Below are 25,566 nucleotides of genomic sequence, written 5' to 3'. Positions count from 1 at the left end.
TATATTATCCACGTATTCTACTACGTATAACAATAATTTTTCGAAGGTTTTATCATTAATTGTTCGACTTTAAATAATTGTAATGCATTATTTACTATTTTAGAAACACATATGCAATGAAATTCAAGACACAACTGCTATTATCTTTAGTCCCGGTTCCTAACCCTAACCGGGTTTAAAAAGAATTTGGAAATAGCGGGAAAAGATCTTTAGTCCCGGTTAGTGAGAACAACCGGGAGTAAAAATATCTTTACTCCCGGTTGGTTGTTCTCACCATCTCAACAACCGGGAGTAAAAATATCTTTACTCCCGGTTTACCAACCGGGACTAAAGAGGTTGGTAACAACAACCGGGACTAAAGATTCTTTAGTCCCGGTTGTTGTTACCAATCGGGAGTAAAGATATTTTTACTCCCGGTTGTTCTCACCAACCGGGACTAAAGATCCGGGGGTATATATATTCCTAGTGCGCCCTCGTCTTCTCCACCAACACTTAGACGTTTTTCGATCTCGACTTCTCCTTTGCCGCCACCGTGCCTAGGGCAACCCCGCGCCGACACCGCCGTCGTCTCTCGCCGTCGCTTGGCGGTCCTCGCCGCCTCCGCCGCAGACGCCGCTGCCGCATCACTTGGGTGAGAGCCGTCGCTGCCTCTCTCTCTCTCTCTCTCTCGATCTCGATCTCGATCTCCCTCTCTCTCCACGGCCGACGACCGACTTTGACGCGGCCACCGCTGCCGACGACGCCATCGCCACTACCACGAACGCCACCCCCGCCTCGAGCTCGCCACGCCGCCGGGCTGCTACGCCACGCCGCCGCGACGCCATGCCGTCGCCCCTGCCACTCCGCCGCCACCGCCTCGAGCTCGCCACGCCGCCGCGACGCCACGACGCGGCCGCCGCGCGCCGCCGCCGCGCCCCCACGCCGCCGGGCCCCCTCGCAGCCGCCGCCGCGCCCGCACGCCGCCGGGCCGGCCCACGGCGCCCCGACGCCGCCGCCGCGCCACTGCCGCGCGCGCCCAACATTGCCGAACGTGGTTGAAACGTGACCGAACGTGAACGATACGTGGACGACCTTTGAACGAACGCTGAACGAACGTAACGAAACGTTAACGAACGCGAACGAACGTGGACGAAACATTAACGAACGCGAACGAACGTGCACGAAACGTTAACGAACGCGAACGAACGTGAACGAAACGTTAACGAACGCGAACGAGCGTGAACGAAACGCTTACGAACGTGACTGAAACGCTTACGAATGCGAACGAGTGTGAACGAAACGATTACGAAACGCGAACGAACGTGCACAAAACGCTTACGAACGTGAACGCACTTGTACTAAAAGTGTGAGAACGAACACGTTTATACTAATACGATTTACTGGTAATACATATATGATTATATATGTAACTTGGCCCGTTTAGACTAATACATTTTCCTGGTAATGTTGCAGAGAAGACGTCGTCGTCGTCCCTCAAGCCGAAGTGGTAGCTAGCCATCGAAGGAATTCGCGCAGGCAAGTGATGTAAAGAAGTGATTGTTAGATATTTAATATAAGATTGTTAGACTTAGCATATATGATTATTACAATTTTAATATAAGATTGTTATCAATTTAATATAAGATTAGTAGCGATTTAATATGAGATTGTTATACTTAGCATATATGACTATTACAATTTTAATATAAGATTATTAGAGATTAAATATAAGATTGTTAGAGATTTAATATAAGATTGTTAGACTTAGCATATATATGTATGATTATTACAATTTTAATATGAGATTAGTAGCCATTTAATATAAGATTATTAGACAGCATATATGACTATTACAATTTTAATATAAGATTATTAGAGATTAAATATAAGATTGTTAGACTTAGCATATATATATGATTATTACAATTTTAATATGAGATTAGTAGCCATTTAATATAAGATTATTAGACTTAGTATATATATATATATATATATATATATATATATATATATATATATATATATATATATATATGATTATTACAATTTTAATATAAGATTAGTAGCGATTTAATATAAGATTGTTGTACTCAGCATACATATATGATTATTATAATTTTAATATGAGATTAGTAGCAATTTAATATAAGATTGTTAGACTTAGCATATATGATTATTACAATTTTAATATAAGATTATTAGAGATTAAATATAAGATTGTTAGAGATTTAATATAACATTGTTAGACTTAGCATATATATATATATATATATATATATATATATATATATATATATATATATATATATATATATATATATATATATATATATATATATATATATATGATTATTACAATTTTAATATGAGATCAGTAGCCATTTAATATAAGATTATTAGAGATTTAATATAAGATTAGCAGAGTTTTAATATTACGGTACGTAAATACATCCTATATACCTAACAAATATTTTTTGTATGCACAGATGGCTGATCGCAATTAGGAACAGATACTATACGATACAATCGCAGAGGGAAGCAGCCAGTACTGGAATGAAGGAGAGGGGAACGAGGATCCAAACCAGTACTTGAACGAGGAGGGGAACGTGGAGAGGGATGCGGAGGGGAACGAGGAGGGGAATGATGAGGAGGAGGCTAGTGGAAGTCATCCCTCCGCTGGACAGAAGAGGGCACGCGGACAACGTGGTGCCGCGAAGAAGATAGAGGGTCGGCACATCATAACTAAGGTGGACGAAGACGGCCGACCTAGTGCCCCGGCAGAAGCAGCCAAGAATTTTGTATGCCACAGCGGTTGGGTTGTGAGGGACAACGTGCCTGTCAGCACGGTGTACTGGCGCAGAACAAGGGCACGCGGGGATAATGACAACTTTGTCCCGGACTTAGAGAAAGAGATGCTGTGGACCACAATGCTCGAGACGTTCACGCTACCCGCGGGTACGGAGAACATAGTGAAACAGTGGACTCTGAAGAAAGTGGCAGAACAGTTCCAGAGCTTCAAGGGAGATCTCTACAAGAAATACATCCTGAAGGGACTAACACCGAACTTCGACGTATTCCCAAAGCTAAGGGATCATTGGGACGAGTTCGTTGCTTACAAGACAGGGCAACAAGGGCAAGCGATGATGGCCAGAAACAAAGACAATGCTGCCATGAAGAAGTACCATCACCACTTGGGGTCAGGCGGATATAGTGTCGCAATGCCGAAGTGGGAGGAGATGGAGGCAAGTTTGATTGAGAGGGGTATCGAACCGGCCACCGCTAAATGGCCGGATAAATCGAAGTTTTGGTACTATGCTCACGGTGGAATGCTTAACCCAGTTGATGGCTCCCTTGTCTTCAGCGATCAGATACGCGAGGCTGCCAGTCGACTAACGGACGCAGTGGTAGCCTCTTCTCAGGGCACATTCCGACCCGACAGAGAGAAGGATGAGCTGTCACTCGCCCTACAGACTCCCGAGCATCCAAGACGAACACGAGGGAAAGGCGTGATTCCCTGGAAGATTGGATTTAAGGAGGACATCCACACGTACAGGAGTCGGATGAGGAGCAAGAGAGATACCGAGGCGAAGATTGCAGATCTTGAGTACAGGGTATCGAGCTACGAGCTCAGCATGCAAGAGGAGGTGGCAAAGAAGGTGGATGAACGTATGGCCGCACATCGGTCCCAGGATCCCCAGCCGTACATTCATCCTGCAATGGTCAGCCCATCAGACAATCATAGCAGCTGCGCCTCAACGGGGCAGGTCGGATCACAGAGCATGGACGCCATGCAAACCCATGACGAAACCACCTGCCCCGTTGATGAGATCACGCAGCGGACACCATGTGAGCTGCATATTCCCTTCAAGAACTTATCAATCAAGGTATGCTCGTAGTTTGATGATTTTTGACTTGTACATTCCGCAAGTTGCTGCTTAGGTTGATTACTAATAGATAACCTCTCATCACGTGAAGGTGGCGTCGGGAATGGCCATCCCAACGGACCCTTCCGGGACTTACCACTGCAGGCCGATTCCAGCAGGATACTCGAGGGTCGAAGTTGAGCTGGTGGAAGCCGCGTACGAGGACCTCGAGTTGGACTACCCAGGAGGAGACGGTGAGACGCATCTACGAGACACAAGCCACGCCATCATACTATGGCGCAAGCGGTACATCATCCTTCCTGGGCGACAGGCGGCGTCTCGTGCACCATCTCCTCCGGCTCCGCCATCTCCTCCTGCACCATCTCCTCTAGTTCCTCCGCCACGTCCTCCTGCACCATCTCCTCCGGCTCCTCCGCCACCTCCTGCTGCACCATCTCCTCCGGCTCCTCCACCTCCTCCGCCTCCACCGTGTCTGCTTGCACCTCCCAAGACAAGGTCTTGCCAAGCTCCACCGCCTGCCCGCACAAGGGCAATGAAGAAGGCGAAAGTTGATGCCACCAAAAACAAGGAGCCACCGTACGATTGCAGTCAAGAGGAGCTTGATGCTTATGTGGCAGGAGAGGTGAAGAGTCAACTCAAGCCTCGGAGTCCTGAAAAGAAGATACCTATTGACCCGAGCGTGAAGAACTTCTTCAAGGGAATGTCCACAACAAACAAGGAGGCGTTACAGATATCGGACTATGACCGAACACTTCAGAGAGCCTATCACAAGAAGTCCAAACCAGTCCCTCAGCTTGGAGAACAACCAAACCAAGAGGTCGAGCCGTTGGTGACCGGCGAAGATTTTGGCATAACGGAATTCATTGCAGACACCGGTCTAACTGTGGATCAATTGGTTCGAGGCGCACCAATCCCGAAGGCAGAAGTGGCATACAAGTTTGAACTCGGTAAACCGCTTGTCAAACCTGAACAGCTGCAGTCCCTACCGACATAGATGTACAAATTCCATGAACGGTACATGGAAATGAGTGCCAAGGGTAGAGAGATGTTCGGAGCGAGGATCAGAAACCCCGACTTCTTGCAAGGAGAAGATGTTCTCTGGATCCATTTCAAGGATCTCTTCGATCTGTACCAGTTGGACGCCCTCGACGTCTCTCTTCTGAGCGCATAGATTTTGTGAGTATCTTTGAGTTCGATTTGTTTCGTTCAATAATTAGCTCCTGGCATATATGTAAGCAATAATACTTTCCTTTCATCGTTGTAGAATGGAGATTCAAAGGGCCCGACAGTGGAGGGTCTACGATACTGGGTTCATCGACCCTCGGAAAATCAACACCGAAATGATCGACAAGTACGAGAAAGACACAGAGGACAATCTCGTCCATCTCCTAACGCAGCAGCATTTCAAGACGTACATACTACTGCCGTACAACACAGGGTGAGTTTTTATTGTCGTTCGAACAAATTTCATTCCCATACATATAGCATGTACATTTTCGATCATATATATCTCATCTCACGCATATTCTAGATTCCACTGGGTCCTGTTATTCTTTGACTTGGACGCATGCAGAGTCACTGTGTACGACTCAATGAATAAAGAGGAGAAGATTTTTGACAAGGTCTTCAAACTGATAGACAGGTAATATAATGCCATCTATTCCAAAGTCGCGGGGAATCTATTGCTATTATGTTGATCTCAGGTAATAATTAATCATAGCTTGCAACTGCATATGTAGGGCTTGGGATCGGTTCCGTCAATTGGTCCGCGGGACTTGGAAAGAAAAACTTGGACGGAGGTTTCATTTTCCAGTGAGTACATGCATGATCCTAAATTATATTGAATTGAATCTCTAATTACAGTTAATATAAAGAGTATATTAAATCTCTCATCGTTTCTCATGTAGTGTGCAAAGCAGGACCAGGGAACTAACTTATGCGGCTACTACGTATGCGAGTATGCCCACTGCCTATCAAACCAAATATGCACAACACGAGAGCTCGATGTACGTATACATAAACCATTCAAAAGTTCATTGCGTATCGATTTGTTAAGTTGTTTATTAATTTCATATATTGATACGTCATTATTTTTCGAATGATAGCGTATTCACATGAAGGATAATCTCCCACACAAGGATTTTATCACGGCTGTTCAAGAACAACTGATGGGATTCATCAACGAAGATGTCCTTAATCCCGACGGTGAATTCTACTACGACGGATCGACAATTCATAACGTCGGTCCTTCCTCTTCTGACATAACGCCGGCGTCGAAGTCGTAGCTATATATAGCTACCGAGCAAAAGAATTGTACTATATACGCATGTATATATATATATATATATATATATATATATATATATATATATATATATATATATATATATGTACACATTTACTTTTGTGTTAATATATATTTTGGTAACATATATATATGCACATAAAATGTTAAGTGCTTTAAATTATACATATGTGTGTAATATATGATTTATACACACACACACACACACATATATATATATATATATATATATATATAACCAACCATGCAGCAAACAGGGCCATGAAAAAAAAAATGGTGCACCGATCTTTACTCCCGGTTGGTAACACAAACCGGGACTAAAGATGGTTTGGCCGGCCACGTAGCTGATCGATCTTTAGTCCCGGTTATTTCACCCAGGACTAAAGATAGCTATCTTTAGTCCCGGATTCGTAGTCCCAGTTGGACAACCGGGACTAAAGGGGGGTTACCAACCGGGACTACAAACGGTTTCTCCACCAGTGAAACATTGGTTAAAGGATGATAAAAAAAAATGGTCCCAGTAATACTTCTTCTACTAAAAGTATTTGCCTCAACCCCTCGTCCCCAGATCCTCTTCTATCTCCCTTAATCCTAAGATGAGTGCATTGCATCATGGCATGCATCATTTTGTTTTGAATTGCATTGTCATCACATTCTCACTAGAGATCATCATGCCTGTCCGGCCAAACAGATTACTGTATGCTGTACCTACGGCTGTAGTAGTAATAAAACCTCAGACCTCAGTAGTCGAGAAAGAGAGCGGCAAGATGGATCGCTTTTTTCTCACTCTTTCGCTCGTCCCTTATGAATTATGATCGACATGCTCCAAGATCCAAGATCCATCATCCATGATTTGTTAATGTTTGGGTGGTTAGTGGCGTACGCAGTGTGGCCATGATACTATATACTCCAATCAATTTGCTCATGATCGATGCAAACCTGTCAGATCCTCCCGTGTGTAACGTGCTTTTAGTGGTAGGCGTTCAGTCTAGCCGAAAATTTCAATTTCGGTATTCAGTTTTTCGATCATTTCGGTTTTTATTTCGGTTTTTAAAAAGTCAGGACCAAATTTCATCCAAAAAAGTCAGGACCGATAAATTCGGTCTCGGTCTCGGTCTGACCGAATTTGGAGGAGCCGGGACGGAGGTGTGCCGAGACGGGGCCGACTTGAGGCGGCACACGCCGTCGATGCCGATGCGGCGGTGGTCGGTGACTCGGTGGGAGTATGGTGGTGCCGACGCATCGTGGTGGAGGTGGAGGATGGATCCAGCGGGTAGCGCGACCGGCGAGGCGGCATGAAGGCGGAGACGGCGCTGGCGAGATGGAGGCGGAGGGTGGAGGGCGGAGGGCGGAGGTGGTGGCGCCGCGCGATGGGGGTGGAGACGGAAGTAGCGCGGCCGCGCGGGATGGATAGGCATGCGGCGGCGATGGGGATGCGGACCCGGAGGGCAGCGCGATGGGGGATGGATGGGGATGTGCCGATGCGGCATGTGGGTTGGAGCGGGTGGCCTCTAGGGTTTAGTGCAGTATTGGGCTTATTGGGCCTCTAGACCTATTGGGCTTGTTCTCTCGGTTAATTCGGTTAACCGAGCCTAATAACCGAATTACCCAAACAAATTTTGGTCTTTGACAGGCTGAGACCGAATTACTAACCAAATTTCTTGGTCTCGATTTTTTCGGACTTGGTCTCGATCTTTTTGGTTTGGTTATTCGGTTAGGTCTTATATTGCCCACCCCTACGTACACAATGATCGTTGACAGTAGTGGGCCTATGGTGATCCTAGCGATGAAACCGCCTAGCCCCGTTAGGTTTCAGGGAAACCACGTAATGGGCCGAAAACTCCAGCCCAACATAGATCCCCTCGTATCCGGCCTGGCCCAAATTTTCCTGCGGCCCACGTACTCCATCCTTCACCTGGGATTAAGATATTTTCATTTTTCTCCCTCCAAAGCAACACGAAGGGCGGCTAATGCTAATCTGAAATCTCCTCTCGCCCTATCGGTTCCGCTTCTCCTCTCCCCTCGCCATGTCGCTTGCCGTGGCCACTCCCGCCTCCGCCCGCCTCTCCCCGCTCACCACCTCCTCCCCCGAACCCTGCCGCCGCCGCCGCCTCCTCCTCTCCGCAGCCGCCCCTCTCCGGCGCACCCGTCTCCGGCGCCGCATCGCCGTCGTCGCGTCCGTCCCCGACCCCGCGGCGCGGCCGGCGGAGTACACGCCCTGGCTCATCGCCGGCCTCGGCAACCCCGGCAGCAAGTACCACGGCACGCGTCACAACGTAAGCGGGATGCCTTCTCTCGTTGCGCACCTTCCTGTCCGATTTGAGATGCTCACCCTCTCACCGCTTTGTGCTCGCGTTCGCGTTCGCGTTCGTGATTAGGTGGGGTTTGAGATGGTCGATCGCATCGCGCGAGACGAGGGGATCACCATGAACACGATCCAGTCCAAGTCGCTGCTCGGAATAGGTACCGTACTCTCTTGTTGCAGTGGAGTGGACTATTTTGTTTCATGCTAGGGATCTAGTTGTGCAGTAATGTCTGCTGTTGCAACTGGTATCTAACTTAAGTCCCGTACTTGGTAACAGCAGCTAGACCTACATTTTAGCTGAAATCACAGTAGTTGAAGCAATTGATTTGGTGCAGAAGACCACATTGACCTTTGTATGAGTTATTGGGATGTCAATTTAGAGTTTGGTGACGTAAAAACATGTTTTCAGCAAGTTTTAACAGAACGAATTCAATGTTTTACTGGTTACCAACTTACCAATCTTATTCTGATATGGAGCCCCTGCCTTTTCTACTCTCGAGTTCTGTCCTTGTGGAATACTGGTGGGGATGTTTTTCATGAACTCACAATATTTACTCCAAATTTCAGCAGTTCTTAGTTTTAGCGAAACTGGATTTCGTTGTCTACTTCTCTCCACTGCCTTTTGCAGTTCCTCCAAATCCAACTTAAGAAATATTATTGTTTTTCAGACTTAAGATTCAATGAATATAGGTACTGTATTCTTTGGCCTTTTGTACAGGGATAACTTATTTTTTTAGGATAGCACAAGTTATTTAATTTGATTGCATTTAACTGTGAAAGTTCTAAGAAACAATCTTCATGTTTAAGAACAATCAACCATATATTTCTGCTGATTGACAGGAATGTTGTTTGGAAGTACCCCATCCCATATGTTGAGCTAAAGCCAAGTATGCTCATGTCCTATTTCTATTTGAAAACCCAGAACTTCATATTTGCATTGAAAGTTTAATTTGCAGATTGGATATCCGACCATTCTATCATGTCTGATCTACAGTTGCACTGAGCTGTCGTTTCTTTCATTCACATATAATAATCACAATACATACTGTACTACAGAGGATCATTGTTAAAATTGCCTTCATTAGTGCTCTCATGCCTTTATTTAGTATTAGTAATATTGTTCAGATTGTCGGAACTTGGAAGTACTAAATATGTGCAGCAGCATATGTTTGATGCACCAATTACTCCTGAAGAAAGTACAATAACCTCTTTCACTGAAGTTTGTCTAGTCCACTGAATATTTTTTTCTTGCTGGAAGTATAGTCTCATGAACTGCAGTATGTATAGCAGTCAGCGTCATAATCTTGTTATTGATATTGTAAATTCCTGTTGTTCGGTGGAATTTTTGTGCAGGTTCGATTGGGGAAGTGCCTGTCTTGTTGGTAAAGCCACAATCATATATCAACTACAGTGGGGAGGCAGTAAGTTCTTACTATTGTTTTTTTTAATTTGCAATTTTTAGCTTGTGAATAATAAAAAGCAACTTCATACTGGCTACTACAAATAAAGGCCTCTTTAGAGGGCTCTCCCTCATTGTTTTCCCATAAAAAAATTTGTCTGCAGGTAAGTTACTCATAGAAATAGCAGCCTCTTATTTTCAAAAGAAATGCGACATATTTTTATGTGCCAAACTTTGTCGTACATGACCTGTTATAAAATATTCAGGGCAGCTGAACTATAAAATTAACTTTTTGATCTGTTTGGTTCTATGCCAATCTTAGCCAAGCCATTTTTTTGGGCAATGGCAAGATTTGGTCATACCAAAATTCTTGGCAAGGTTGTTGATTGGATTGTTGCCTTTTCTTTTTTTGGGCAAGACTACCTAAGCTTTGACTTGTATTGCACCGAAAGGGATGCCAAATAATTTGGCAATGCCAATTTTTTGGATCTAAACCAAATGAATGCAAAAAAAATTGGAATGCAAAATTTTTGGCATGGTTGAGTTGGGCAATGATCCAAACAGGCCCTTCATTCTTTTTTTTTTTTGAAAATTACTGCCTGCTAGCAATTTTGACAAAAATAAGATCAAGTAAACACAAACCTTTCCTAAATCTGTGATCAAGTAAACACAAATTAATCTCTAATTAATAAGAAACAAGATGAGTCTGCGGGGATCTTCAAGTTATATTTCTACCTTTAGACTCTCTTATTCATTAATTAATAGTAACTTTCAAAGCAGAAGTACTTTGAATTGGGAACATGATACAAAAGGAAAGCACCAAATGTTGATAATATTTGGAATGAATAAAAAATATACCTCAGCATATAACTCCTTATTTCTGCTCTTTTTTTTTTCTTAAAATATCATGCATTATGTCTTATGGTGAAATGAGACTATAAATTGTTGTTAGGACTTAAGGATCACCTGTTTTCTTCATTCTAATGTCATATAATTTCTTGCAACTTCTCAAATCACCCTGTACGATCGTGCTATCTTGTGAAGATTGGACCTCTTGCTGCCTATTATCAAGTACCATTGCGGCATATCCTTGTGGTACATCTTATCACTGTTCTTACGCTGATTTATGGCTGGTATTGAGTAGCATGTGCTTGCAACTAACATCAGTATGTTCTGTTTACTAAGATGTATGATGAGATGAGTCTACCCAATGGTGTATTGCGTCTTCAACGGAAAGGTGGTCATGGTCGCCATAATGGGTAATATCCAAGTTTCCAAATATCTTATACCTTTCTCAGTATCGTACTTGAATGTGAGTTGATGAAATCTTCGAAAAGGTGGATAGCTGCATTGGGTTTAAATGCTTCAGTATGCTTGCGCCTGTTCAGCTTTACTCTATATAGAGAAAATTGTTAATTTCTTTCTTGAGAGGCTCTATGGAGCCTGTTAGTCTGCTTATAAGTATTATGTGTTTGACATAGCTGTCTATGTGGTCCTAAACTCCTAATAGTTAGAGACGTTACCTTTTATTAATCCAATACCGACTTCGCTTCACATTAACCAGTTTCTGTGAAAAACAGCCTGCAGAACGTAATGGAATGTTTGGACAGTTCCCGTGAACTTCCTCGTTTATCTATAGGTACGTCACCATGTTCACCATGCATTCTCTGGAAATTCATATTGGACCAATATTGAGCTATTGACTGCTGGATATAGGCATTGGTAGCCCACCCGGCAAAATGGACACGCGTGCTTTTCTTCTGCAGAAGTTCAGTTCAGAGGAACGGCTGCAGGTATTGCTTTGCTCTATGTTTTAGTGTTTTGTAGAAGATATGCCATATAGTGTGAAAAACTCTTGCCTGTAATTTCTTGTCTGCTGTGACCTATTTTTTCTCTGCTTCACCATGTTCTTCCCTCCTTTCGCTCTCCAGTAATGCTCCAGTACAGCTGTAGTGATAACAGGCTAGCGCTATTATAAATTTATTATAATTCATCATAAAAGGATAAAAGATAGAAACAGGAAAAAGATAAAAGATGTCCTACCATTTGGTTCGATCACCACAATCGATGCACATTGATATTGGATGTAAGTTGTAATGTTCACACTTTGTAGAAATGTTCATGTGCAAACTCATCTTATTTATATACAAAGAATAAGCTTCCAGGTTGAAGAGACTAATACTTTGGAGTACCACAACTAGATCCCCCCGACCCCCCAACCAGGAAAAAGTTGGTTCTGGAAAAGAACATTAGGGATCTTACCTTTTGCTTTGTCATTATAAAGAAAAAAAAACTGCTGTTAGTTAACCCTCAAGTTTTCACATTTTCCATTGAGCCTCTATTTTTCTCAGAGCAACTCTATGATATGGTTGTTGCTTCTTGAATAGTGATCTAAATTTGTTCTGTAAATTTGATCAAGATTGACACTGCTTTGGAGCAAGGGGTGGATGCTGTGAGAACTCTTGTGTTGAAGGGTTTTAGTGGAAGTATTGAGAGATTCAATCTGGTTCAGAAGTACAAGTTCCACAGTGTTTGAGAATTATTAAGAGGCTTGGATATACTTGCTGAGGACGCATAAATACGCATCATCAATATCATTGGAAGTGTCGGATGTGGTACTTTGCACAATCTACGTAAGTGCACTAAGTTGCTTCTGCAGTATCCTATAATTTTGAGGATGCTAAGAAACTTGCAGGGTGTATATAGGTAGAGTACTTTTGCATTCTTTCCTTAGAGCAAGTTTCATTAGAGAGGTAGTTGTGACCTCTAATTTTGTTCATATGTAAGCTACTTATTAAGTATAAGAGGTAGCATATACAATACACCACCTCTACACTAGCTTTATTACACTAACCCCAATAATCTAAAAGTATTTTCATTTTATTTGTTTGTTTAATCTACTCTTCTCTTTTCATATAGAGCTTATGTAGAGATTGCCCCTTGAGTGAGGGGTGGCTCCTCCTATCCCTCTTCTCTTCTCTCCCTCACCTCATCATGTGAGCCAACATGCAATCTTGGGGCAAGTGCTTAGGGGTTTATTATAATTGCTCTTAAGAACACAAATTGTTTACTCAAATTGGAAGCTAAATATGTTATTTTGACAAAGTCTAGAATTACTTGTCACTTCTGTAGGTTAATGACGAAGACACTTTAGTGATGTAAAAGAGGAAAGAGTCTTTCCTTCTCCTGCTTCCTAAATCTCTGATTTTATCATGCAAATAAATGTAGCTGTCTTTGTTGGAGTGGATCATCTGCCTGCAAAGTGATCGTATAGGTGTTTTTATTACTCCGGCCGTACAACTCATTTTCATCAACTTGATGTGGTAAAGTTGTTTAGTAGTCTGGCATGTTATATATAGACTTATAGTTATACATGTCTATGCCCTGATGTTATCTTGTCATTAAGAAACTTAAGGAGATCCTTAGCAAATCTTTGATAAGGACTTGATATTGAATATTGTTTTCTATTTTCTTGTGCTGATATGTCAGTCTGAACTCGTGAGGGTGAGTATGGGCAGAAAATCTTCTTTGCCATGTAAAAGTTATCTCAACTTCTCGCATCAGTTAACCTACAGTACTATCTAGAATAAGAGTCAAGCTGATTTAACCCTCTACTGTTCAGGGCTAATCTGTAACTTTTGGTGATTAAATGCCACCTGCAGCTCTCTTGCAACCTATTATCTAGCTTAGCTTAATAAAAAACTAGGTCTAGAACATTGCGATATGTGATAATTTAAGGAGGCGACATCTGTTAGGCTTTGGTTAATCTATTTTCAAGTGATGACAGGATCCTCTGGGTATTAGAGTACATGAAGATGGTGATTATAATTGTATCACCTTCTGCTTTCATGCCTTGTTTCCCTATTCTCACTTTGTTTCTGCAGTCATCCTATACTTATATCTGTGCATGCTAATATGCTACCAAATGTGCACAAAGCCACAAAATATACTGAAGGCAGTTGTTTACCTCTTAACATGGGGCCATATATTTTTTAGTACCATGAAATGCAAACAATAATCTGATGCGAACATCCATAACACTAAAATCGCATCATATTGTTTTCCTTTTTGTGTTTTTTGGTGGCTGGTACCATGAGCATGAAAAATATCATTTGTTTGTCAGTTTTTATAAATTCTATTTTTTTTTCTGTGGTATACTTTCTAACAAGAAGAAAGGCAGTGAGGGAGCAATGGGTGAGGAGAGCATCATAGAGTAGAGACTGAGGATACATGGAGTTGAGCAAGAAGGCTAATAGTTTTTCTTTTTTTCTAAGGTGGAATGCCATGTGGGCTAGCTCTGTCCAGCATGCGTGATTGTTATCATTTGATGAGGCATTTAACACACTTATCCCACACACTTGCAGTAAGTATTTTTTCTGCCTTAAATGGTTGCTTGATTAAATTTATGGTTATGCATTGCATTGTCTGGCATTGGAAGTGTGTGAAAGCTAAAGGAAATAAGCATGCACCCCTTCAAAAATAAGATGCAATAGCTGTTGGGTTCTTCATTCATATTCGGTGAAGAGATGCAAATCAAATTTAAAAAAAATCATCGATGTTGAGTTACTATTATACATTGGTCCAAAATACCCGTGTTTTAGTAACAATTTGTAAGCTGCTACTTCCTCCTTTTAACATTTCTAGATCATCACTTAAAATATCTTGTGAAAGAACCATCTAGAGGTGAATGTCTCATGAAGTGGAAATTCTATCTTATGATGATCCAAATGTGTTCGTTTCTTGCTGGCTTAAAAACAAAGTGTAACATTAACTTAATCAGTTCTTTTTACTAGTACATCAAAGTGAAAATGGAAAGAACTAGTCCAAGTGCAGTACTACCTATGTTCCAGAAAAGCTAGAGATAACTTGTGGTGTGATATTACCAATAAGGCAATAACCACCAGGTGATTTGTCTAATACATCACAAAGATACGATATTTGTCAAAGGCTTAGTTTTGACCTTGGTTTAAAGACCAAAAAACATTAGTCTAATTACCTCACTTCCACTACTTTCTGCTAGGAAAATTCCCTCCGCCTAATTCTTTTCTAACCACCAAGTGGATTCCAAAGTTTTAAAGATTATATTATCTAAAGCTCTTTCCTCCACCATCACGTTACCTAAACTACTTGCTAATCCTTTTCTTAAAGCCATCACAGAAGTAGGGTATGGAGTAATCATACATCTAATCCATGTGCATCCATCTGTTGATCACTCGCTCACAGAGGCGCATTAGATTTACCAAGTGTCGTGATTGTAGCTGTATATATTAGCTTAATTCACGGGCTATGCTGGATCCCTGTTTTAAATATTTTCTGCTGTGACGGTTAATCCTAGTGCTTGGTTAAGCTTTGGACATTCTAGATTATAAGATTTTGTTCTAGGTGTTTCTTTAATCCCTCATTGCATAATTAAGTATACTGGAGAATCACTTCACATGACTTTAAGTGAAATCCACCCAATCTCAAGTACTTATTTTTATGGAGTAGGTAATGTCACTTGGCATACTAGAACATAGTTTATAGTCCTTGCTCACACTGCCTGGGTTTATTAACTAGCTTTGAAACTTATTCTTAAGGAAGACATCAAACCCAATTATTAAGCCAAACCATTCTTTAATCCCCCGTGGTGGCCCAAAAAGCACTTGTGGAGAAAATAAAGAGATATGGTTACTAACTTGAGTGTTCTATATACACGCATTTATATATATATATATATATTTCCTAGGAGCAAAATGGGTGAGGTCATCCAGGGGATTAAACTATGTGCTAAACTTGTCATCATGAGCCCAAAAGAAGGATTTTCCTTTGAGAGCACAACTTGGTGCGGGCCCCTTATGGGATTCGGGTGATCTTAAATGTTGCCAACTTTGTGCTTGCAATCAACTAACAAAAATGTTGGGGATGTGACCAGGAGCCTTTGTTGAGGCAACACAACAAACAACAAAAACATGGGACCTAGTGTGTCTAGCTTGTAATCAAGCGGCAAGTGACATGCATTGTATCTTATCAGCACCCGTCAAGGCTACTGAGTGGTGTTTTCCTGCTGCTGTGATTAAATGCTTAAATGAATGGTTCACATGTGTTAGGTGCTCCATGGAGTAAGGTGCCGTGACTGCCGTCTAGGGAAGCCTTGTGCAAGCCATACAAGGCAGTGGCAAGCTTTCTTATCTCCTTTTTATAGCCTTGTTCCTGAGCATTATTGCAGTAGCTTTGTAGAAGATATTTGGATCAAAACTATATTTTTTCTGTTTGTATAATTGGATAGTCAACTTGATAGATTTTATTTTCTAGTTGCAAATAAGGCTCTGTATTATATTAGAGAAGCAAATATGCATAACCAGCTAAGAGTGCCACAGGAGAACTATACGAGAGCCAAGAGTGCATAATTTGTGTTTTCTTTTCCTTGAGGGTTAGAGAATTTGTAGATGAGGTGCTCAGTGCACTGCAATGCAAGGTGGAGACCACTGTAGCAGAAAAAGCTATTGACCTATGCAACACCCAAATGAAGTTGTCCCTTGTTGGATAACCTCTAATCTTTAATTGGTGGGACACTCAGATGATTCAATGACCTTATGCTTGTTTTTGGTCATAAACTAGGAAATAGTAAGTGGAACGACAAAAGAAAACGGGTACATGCATTTTATTCCCTACATTTTAGATAGGACATAATCAAATAAAGGGAGATAATATTGACATGTACAGAGATACATGTAGGAACTCCTCTTATTGTGTTCCTAAAACCAAACCTGTCTAAAACCCTAAAAGAACCTGTCTAAAACCAAACCTGGAGGTTCATGACAATAACACAATTGTTAAACTATATAAAATTATATCCAGAGCTTATGTTTGAATTCAATCCTGAGATAATGCTTTCTAGCACCGTTTTCATATTACAATGATTACTTACACTTCTGGGATCAAATCTTAATAATTTGAGTAAAGATGAATGTAACTGTAATACTATTTTATTAACTCAACTTGCAAAATATGATCAAGTGCATCTGCATGTTATGATCAAGTGGATTTTTTAGTTAACTATCTTGCCGAGTCATCAAAAACCTGAACCTCATCATACAATGCATGTGCATTTGCTGGTCGACTAGAATGCATATTAGATTCTTTGCAAGCATAAACAATTCATATTAGTGAAGGAGAACTTGCATATTAAAAGAAAAGACCATGTGCTTTGCTGCAACCTGCAGTCTGCAAGGAAAGCATTTTGGATGGCTTGCCTTCCAACCGTCCAAGCTTCTTTCAGACAATTCCTCCTGGAATAAAACATGTTAGATATTCCGAAAGTAGTTGGTGTCTTTATGGGGTCCTAGAATTGCTCATCCTATAAGGAAGCTCAGAGTATGGAAGGACACAGGACAAGTAGATGAGGACTTTTGAAGTTAAAGAAGCCAAAGTTTCTTTATAGAACGTAGCAACTTGGCTCCTCTACATTTTTGTATTTTGCTAGAATAGTCACTAGCTTGGGGGATGGGTTAGAATCAGTCCTAACAAGTTAACTTTTACTGCTCTCTTCTTGTTCGATCCATACATGGGAGATGAATATTTTTGGCTCAAGTTCTGTCCTATGAGATTGGATGGTTGATCATAATGAATATGTATTTTTTTTGTTCCACTTTAAATTATTAGATACGTTACAGTCCTTTAAAATGATATTATGGTTTGTGGAACTAGCTACATTTCTTCAGATTCATGGAAAAAGTAGTTACTGTAACTTGACTAAAACAGTGTTTGTTTGGACAAATTTATTGATAACTGACTATTAAAAATTAGATGGTTGGACAAATGGACATATCATTGAGATCGAACCTAGCTAATATGCCTTCTATGTCAAGGCAATTGGTATTCATTTCATGTGATCTTTCCCAGTTGCTCCCTGTAGAGTGAAGGGGTCTCAAAATCAGAAGAAGGTTTGAAATGAAATATGACTAGATCTGACTGAAAGGAACACTTCAACCACTCTGTTTTGGGTATCTGACAGGAAAATTACTGTAGTAGATAAGAACCCAAACAGGTTTAATGTTCCTAATAATTCAAATTGGACCTGTACAGGAGTAGGATCTATCTCAATTATAGCATGCATGGTGGTCACATGTGTACAACTTTCCTTCCTCACATCATTGCTTTTCTGAAATGTGCATCATATTGTGTAATATTGTTGATGTTTTTTATGCTTTCCATGCATTAGCTTACAGGCTAGAAAACAATCTTCTCTATTTTTCTTCTCTGTTTCAGGACAGTCATCTTAGGAATTCACGTGAATTGGTACCTCATTTGGCATATTAATTACACTGTTCTTCGTAATCTAGAAACTTGAAACGATTGAGCTGCTGGGTTACAGTTAATAGAATTGTTTACTAGGAGATCCTATGCATTGATTGAATTAGATAGGTGATTAGTCTAGATCCTCCAATTATTTAGAAACAAAAACTCCCTCGTCCATCTGTTCAAAAAACTGTAATCACAATATGAACTCGTGCCGTGTAAAATAATTCACAAAGAAGCTTGCTTAGTTTTTGTCGGTAAACGGTCTTGAGCTCATTGTAAGCCGATAATTATGCATGATGTGAGTAATTATTGGCTCTTACAGGAATATTCATGAGCTTTGGTTATTGAATGCTTGTCTAGATATGTAGCACCGTTTACAAAATGGATCAACTGGGGAGCAAGGGAAGATTCAATGCATGTGATGTTTCTTATGTAGCGTCTGCTAGTCTGAATTAGAATCTAGGAACTGTTACTAGCTATGTATATCAAAAGTTTATCATCTATCTATTACATATATTTGTTGGTTAGTTTTGTACAGAATATTAGTTTAGGTTACAGGTGTCAATATCAAATAAAAGGCAGCTTTGTTGAAATGAAATGGGCTATCAGGTTAACTGATTCATAAGAACCTATGGACGCTTATTAAATGATTCTTTGACTCTACATTTGTTGTGGATGGAGGCTGTTTAGAATAAAAAAGGGTACGGACATATATACTTTATGGTCACCAATGCAATCAAGTATTTGATCAACTTGTCTAACCTGAAACAATTAAATTAAGCTGAAGGTCCATGATCTAAGCATAGGTAGAAACTACAGAGTAAAAAACGAAATGGATCAGATTAAAGCCACCTTAGGTGACAGCTATATAACCACCACTCCTCTATGTGAAACTACTGATAATATATTGAAGATATCGTCATTTCTTTAATAACAGCACTTGCTACCTCAAAGCTCATGTTTTGGTATTTGAAAGGGATAGAAAGAAAGGAACTGAGGGGAGCTGAGTTTAGGGGACAGGGTGGGCCTTGTTTAGAAGTTGGAGAAAGACTTTAGAAAGAGAGGAGATAAGTAGGGAATTTGGGAGTGAAAGATACATAGAACCTTTCTTGGATGGTGGAGGCGAGATTATGTTAGAGAAAAAAAGATGCAGAATTCTAGCTTTCTCTGGGGTTAGTAGGATTTGGGGAGATTTCTTTACAAGCGGGTTGAAGCAAAAGTCTAACCAAAAAGGTTGCTGATTTGAACTTGAGACGCAGGAGATTCTGGGCTTGATATACAGCCCCCAATTAGTTTAGCTGTGTGAAAACACGTACTGTATTAAGATAAAAGGCAATCTCTGCGCACTAGTTACAATTGTGACTTATAAAGGCTTGCACACACACATGATCTGATCCTCCTGGATGCTGCAAAAGTTGCAATGTGTATATAGTGAATGCATGGCAATTCCTTCCTCCTTTTGATTGTAAGTCAAACATGATTTCTTCTAACAAGGTAGTTCAACTGTACAAGTGCCAGTGACCTCTCAGGAGTTGTCTTTTCTCTACAAATGACGCCTATGGCAAGTACAAAGACAAGAAAACCCACCGCATCAGCTGAGCTTTTAAGGTACATGTTTTTCTTGTTAGACATGACTGATCCAATGTTCAGGTAAAAGAATTACTAAAGATGTTAGTAAAGCAAACGTACAAGAATATCAGATGACTGTTCTTGAAGATTATCTAGCATAGCCTGGTGCTTAATTACTAACCTGCACCAGCATTCTACTCAATTACATCATAATACTGTGGTAGTGCATAACTGTGCAAATTATGACATACAAAATAAGATCGTATTCTAATTGACATGGATTCCGCTTCTTATTTTACTTTATAGATCAATTTCTTGAAATTGCCTTTTATATTTCGATGATCCCAGCTTCCGTTGCTGATTAATTCCCACTCATAGCAGTACACCAAGTGGAACTCTTTTCACTTGAGTAGACTAGCAATAATTGAACAAATCTTAATGCTTCATTACTTAAATTAATGATGTGAAATGTTGGGGAAAATATAACTAGCTAGGTTGGCAAAATATATTTTCCATTTTATCGTGCCTCTTTTATTTCCCCTTTTGCAAAGTTTTTCTTCTGCATTGTGTTCCTTTTTTGTGATTAAGCTTAAATTTCTGCCAGATAAAAACAGATACATTCCGAACACTGGGAACATAATTGCGTCAATTCTTGTCCTTGCCACTTTTCCTGCAACATTGTTTATTATTGTGATGGAATATATGTTTAATGCTTGCTGCAAGAAAATTCCAAGTGCGTCTCAATGTGCATTCCTAGTGACATAAAATGCGGTGAGGACGAAGCTGTGCCTGCATGTGCGCTCATGAGCTAATCAGTGAATATTCTTATTTGGTTGATCGTATCTCAATGGTTTATAGAAAGCGATTAACAAGTTTTTCGAGCTGTGGAGTGGTAAATTGCATCTAGATGAAACGAAGAGAACAAAATAACTTTTTTGTGTACGTATATGAAGTAAATTGAACAGATAATCCCTACTGTTTAGAGCATGCAACTGTGCAAATGCCTGTTGAAATCAAGCTAGAGAAATACAGCTACAAATCTACAAGTTAAGCTAAAGGGTTATTATTTCGAACTACTCTGGTTGTCGGTGATTTGAGCTTTGAAGTTGTTGATTGCTTACCATCCGTTATTAATTTGTTTGTGCTTGTTGATTTGCTTGATACAACTATGAATTGTAAGTTGATTTAGGTGCTCGAGGAAGTTGCTCCTGCGGCTTTAATCCGTTGAATGACGTTGGATTTCTTAGCACTTGCGCTTCTTCCAATTTTGTATTTTATTAATCAGTTTCTTGGAAGAGCAATAAATGCTATTCTGTCGCCTGGTGGAATCATATATAGACCCCCACTTAGCCGCTAATAGCGATTGACTATACAAGCCATTTCATATTGGCAGTATTACACTGGGATCTATATTCTACTCTGTTTTTTATAGCCTTAAAAGAAAACATATTGTTCATACCTTTTCCGTACGCAAACACGAATATACATGCATGCTAGCTAGGGCTGATTTTATGGCTAGAATATTTTTATGATGTAGGAGTACTTCATTTTATTTGTGAAAGAAAATCATGTTGAAAGTTTTCTTTTCTTGACGAATATCTATATATTGTTCTGCAGAGACATAATATTGATTCCAGGGATGGGACTCAAAGGCGATTCTTTGCCGAGGTCATCCATCATCATGATAGGAATTGAAAGCTATAGCCCACACAACGGAACAAAACGGAGCAAATACGTACGTACATCAGTACATGTACATTTCCTACGTACGTACTACTGCTATACTCTTCTGCATCATATACATTTCTACATGGAGAATTTTAAAAAGCATATAGTCCAACCCCAACACGCATGAGCATTGCAACTTTAGTTTGTACTCTACACGCGCAGATCGAATAAGTTGAACAATCGGGTATAATTTAGCTTAGCTAAGTGGCACCCACTTAATTAATTAGCTCTCCTGCACATGCATGGTCCCTCACTGATCTCTTATCTCTTTCTACATACATCGATCGAGCCATAATACAAGGCAAATTAAGATATTTAATACATAGACACAGTTATATATAAGTACAAAAGCGCCGTAACAACCAGGAACCCTTGAATAAAATTATATTGTATTCCGTTGCCTCTCCTCTACACAACACCGCGACTCTATCGGTATAAACTATTTGCATTACGTACACAAAACAACATAATTGAGCATCCGGCTGCATGCATCGGTCGATCCAGCTTTGATTAAGAAATGAGCCCTAGTACGTATTAGTTGGCCACTTAGTTCCATCTAGCAAGTGACACATACATATATACTAGTCTACTTCACAGACCTAAGCTACATGCCTACAAAGATATACATATAGTACTCATATATATATTTATTTATATATCTAAATATCCTATCATGCGTGTGCCTCTAGCCCCGGTAGTAATTAACAAATCAACGAGGAAGACGAGCACATAAAATAGTGCAACATGGAGCCGAGACAAGCGCAATCTAGACCTCGACCTGTCTCTTGTGACCTCTGTGTGTGTGTTGCTTCTCCTGTTCATCACAAGTACTCCAACTCATACTACTACTAATCTCTCTTTCCTACTTTGCATCGATCGTCCCTCTCCCTCTAAAGTGCAAGAGGCCGGGATATAATATTGTGTACATGCTGCATGTATTCAAATCATTCACCTGCCTAGCTATGAGCTCCATGATATATCCATTCTCGCCTGTGCAAATCCTGCAGCTCCAGGTCTTATATATACTGCCCCTTCTCACCTGACACAGCTCCAACCCATGCACATCCATCCAACTTAATTTGACAGCAACTCACTGCAGCTTAGCTCTCTTTCTCTCTTAGTTCTCTTCTTCTGTAGCAAGTACCACCAGTGCCAAGCTTCTACAGTGTGCTGCTCGCTAGCTACTCGTCTTTGCAGCCATGAGCATGACGAGCCCCAGGCTAAAGCTCTTCGGCTTCGACGTCTCCGAGGAGGAGACGGCGGAGCACGAGGAGCAGTACTCGGCTGAGCCGGAGAACGCGCCGGTCTGCGGGGGCAACGGTGGCGGCGGAGGCGGCGGCTCGGACTCGTCCTCGTCGTCTACTACGACCACCACGACGGCCACGGCCGGCGGCGACGGGCGGAGGTACGAGTGCCAGTACTGCTGCCGCGAGTTCGCCAACTCGCAGGCGCTCGGCGGCCACCAGAACGCGCACAAGAAGGAGCGGCAGCAGCTCAAGCGGGCGCAGCTGCAGGCGGCGGCCGCGGCCGCCGGCCGTGTCGCGGGCGGCGCCGCCGCGCTCTACCCGCGCGCCAACCCGATGGTCTCCGCCTTCGCTCCGACCCCCCACCTCCTCGGCGGCGGCGAGGCGGGGCCCACCAGCTGGGTCTACTTCTCCCCGCGCGCCGCCGCGGTGGCCGGCGGGGCGCAGGGCCAGCAGTTCCACGTGTCCCACGGCTGCGTCTTCCCCGCCCGCGGCGCCGGCCCTGCCGCCGTCGCCGCCGCCTCGCCGGCTGTGTTCTCGTACACTCCGGCGACGTCTGCCGCCGCCGTCGCCGCGGCCTCGGCACCCTACGTGACGACGGACGAGCACCACGGGCGGAGGATCCACGCGAGCTCGGCGGCCAGCCTTGCGAGATATCCCGGTCCGGCGATGGTGGTGGCGGAGCCGGTGGCCACCGTGCCGGAGGACACCTGCCTGGGGCTTGACCTCCAGCTCAGCCTTGCGCCCGCCGGCTTGTGACTTCACCGCCGCGCTTGCATGAGTTCGCGCGCGTGGTCGACGACGACGACGACGATCCGGCCACACTACTGCGCGAGAGCGAGCTAGCTACTGTTTACTATGGTAAAAAAGAATTAATTACCTACTAGCTGCCTACGTCCGTAGTTGATCCGTACTAAGATCCCTCTCCCTGGCTAGGTAATTAGCACTAGTAGTACTTAAGTAAATTAAGTATTTTTAGCTTCTGGGACTTGGAGAGCTGCATGTAAGCTGCCTGTAACTCCTGTTCTTATTGATATGCATGATTTCAGAGAGATCAATGACCATGGACGCCATGTAAATTTTTGTCCCCACCCTATAGCTTGTTCCTTGCAATTTTCAGACGAAATTACCACCGATTCTTTGGTTGATCTGTATCTAATTAAATTGGAGTGTCCGTGTTTTGTTTTCTAATTAAGGAATTATAAGGAGACAAGACAATTAAGCAAGCAATCTAATTGGGCGTGCATATATACACATTAGCAATGTAATTAACCCTTTTGTGTTTGAGTGCTCCCTGAGTCAGTTTTCCTCTTTCTTTTCTGATGCCACCACCTTAGACTTTGCCCCTTTATATGTTTTACTCCATTAATTAATCATCATTTTTTCAACATGCATGGCTTGTGTACAACAAATTAAGAAGACTAATCAAGCACTAAGATCTTTTTCTAGAGTTAACCCCGGCCCCCAAAATCTGTTACTTTTGCACGTAATCAGTTACTGAAAGCTACCCATAACCTAAATTAATATTACAACTTACAGTGAGCAGCCAGCTAGCTAGTGCAACTCTAGAATTTATATATTTTTGCAGCGTACTACACATGGGTGAATTAGCTCTACTAGGTTAACAATTATCATAGCAAGTTGAGATAATTAGATGCATGCATATGGGTCATTGCAATTGGAAGGATTATGCATGCAGCACCAAGCTAGCTAGAGATAAATGTTGAAGAGCGCACCAGAGGTGATGTAACAATCTTGTTCCGTGTGCAACAACCTAGCTACCATCAAAAAAATAATATTTTTTTATATAAAAAATGTCCATCACTTGTGCATGCCCAAGTTGTGTTTCAGCGATAGATTCATCATACTGCACTGTTCATGAATACTATTCAGTTCAGTCATACGTGTCAACGACATGCAGCTGATGAGCTTAGCAAATTAAAGATGACGTATGCATCTGTACAAGCATGCATGCAACACGTCACCTTTTTTATCAGCTGGAAATTGACTAAAAATATTAGGAGCACTAATTAGTCCAAGCATATTGCTAATATATTGATCTTGCAAGATAAGCATAGTTAAGTGAAATGAGTTAGGAGATGGCTACTCCGTTAATGGGCAATGGTCTCAGCTCTCAAACAGAAGCAAGAAAATTTCTTTTTATGGTAATGTCCGGCGAATCCCTGCATAGAGATTCTGGTGGGCCCCACACACCTACGCACACTCCGAACTCGGTTCGCCTCGGCCACATAAGCTATAAAAAAACCGGCCTCCACGTTTCGGGCTCTGATTGGACGAATCATCCACCCAGTGAGAGCTCGACACGTGTCCTGCACTCTGTGCCGTCCGATTGGCCGCCTCAGCGACAGCAGCCACGACCATGAAACGTTGGCAAACGCAGGGAAAGCCACACATGGCAGCCAATAGGATCAGGCTGTGCTGCTTTACTCCAAGGGTTTTTTTGTTTTGTTTAGTGCATGTGACAGGGGTTTAATTGGTACTATTATTTTGTTAATTTTGTAGGCATCCCCTAAACTAATTAAGATTAGCTAGTCAACATGTGCACAGTAAAGACACTCAGGGAATGGATGATGATAGATCATCCTAAGATCCGTATCACTTATATTAATCACAGGTTGCCCACTTTTGGGCTTTATTTTAACTGGTCATCCACCAGCTGTCATGCGTGGTCTTATTGGTCCCCTCTTCCTTCTTCCATCCCTTTTATCCTGCCCCTGAAGACCGTATTATAAGACAAAACTGTCGGTGATATATTGCACTCTACGCATATATTAATTATCGGTAGTTACGTGCGCACAAGCTTTTCCTACCATATATGCTAGGTTCACCGGTTAGAGAGTGCTCCAAAACTA

At 41.8% G+C, this 25,566-nt stretch overlaps 2 protein-coding genes across 4 annotated transcripts; both read left to right on the top strand.

Moving 5' to 3' along the window:
* Window positions 1-8,138: 8,138 nt before the first annotated feature.
* LOC127776087 (chloroplastic group IIB intron splicing facilitator CRS2, chloroplastic) lies at window positions 8,139-12,761 on the top strand. The gene is made up of 8 exons (XM_052302419.1): window positions 8,139-8,444; window positions 8,547-8,631; window positions 9,827-9,894; window positions 10,917-10,967; window positions 11,058-11,131; window positions 11,453-11,511; window positions 11,589-11,665; window positions 12,292-12,761. Exons 1-8 carry the CDS (start codon window positions 8,196-8,198, stop codon window positions 12,406-12,408), a joined length of 780 nt encoding a protein of 259 aa, XP_052158379.1. The 5' UTR covers window positions 8,139-8,195; the 3' UTR covers window positions 12,409-12,761.
* On the top strand, window positions 12,481-23,745 carry LOC127776068 (zinc finger protein GIS3-like). 3 transcript variants are annotated; one of them, XM_052302406.1, is made up of 3 exons: window positions 12,481-12,505; window positions 14,147-14,235; window positions 21,339-23,745. In XM_052302406.1, the coding sequence occupies exon 3, from the start codon at window positions 22,649-22,651 to the stop codon at window positions 23,450-23,452; it is 804 nt and encodes a 267-aa protein (XP_052158366.1). In that variant the 5' UTR covers window positions 12,481-12,505; window positions 14,147-14,235; window positions 21,339-22,648; the 3' UTR covers window positions 23,453-23,745. The 3 variants fall into 3 exon arrangements, with proteins under 3 accessions (XP_052158366.1, XP_052158360.1, XP_052158352.1); XM_052302400.1 differs by lacking the exon at window positions 12,481-12,505 and adding an exon at window positions 19,665-19,760; XM_052302392.1 differs by lacking the exon at window positions 12,481-12,505 and adding an exon at window positions 15,959-19,760.
* The last annotated feature ends 1,821 nt before the right edge of the window (window positions 23,746-25,566 follow it).

The sequence above is a fragment of the Oryza glaberrima genome, chromosome 1, assembly GCF_000147395.1.
Source record: "Oryza glaberrima chromosome 1, OglaRS2, whole genome shotgun sequence".
Lineage (NCBI taxonomy): Eukaryota > Viridiplantae > Streptophyta > Magnoliopsida > Poales > Poaceae > Oryza > Oryza glaberrima.
The sequence above is the reverse complement of the archived record's forward strand: the minus strand, read 5'-3'. Positions and strand labels throughout refer to the sequence as shown.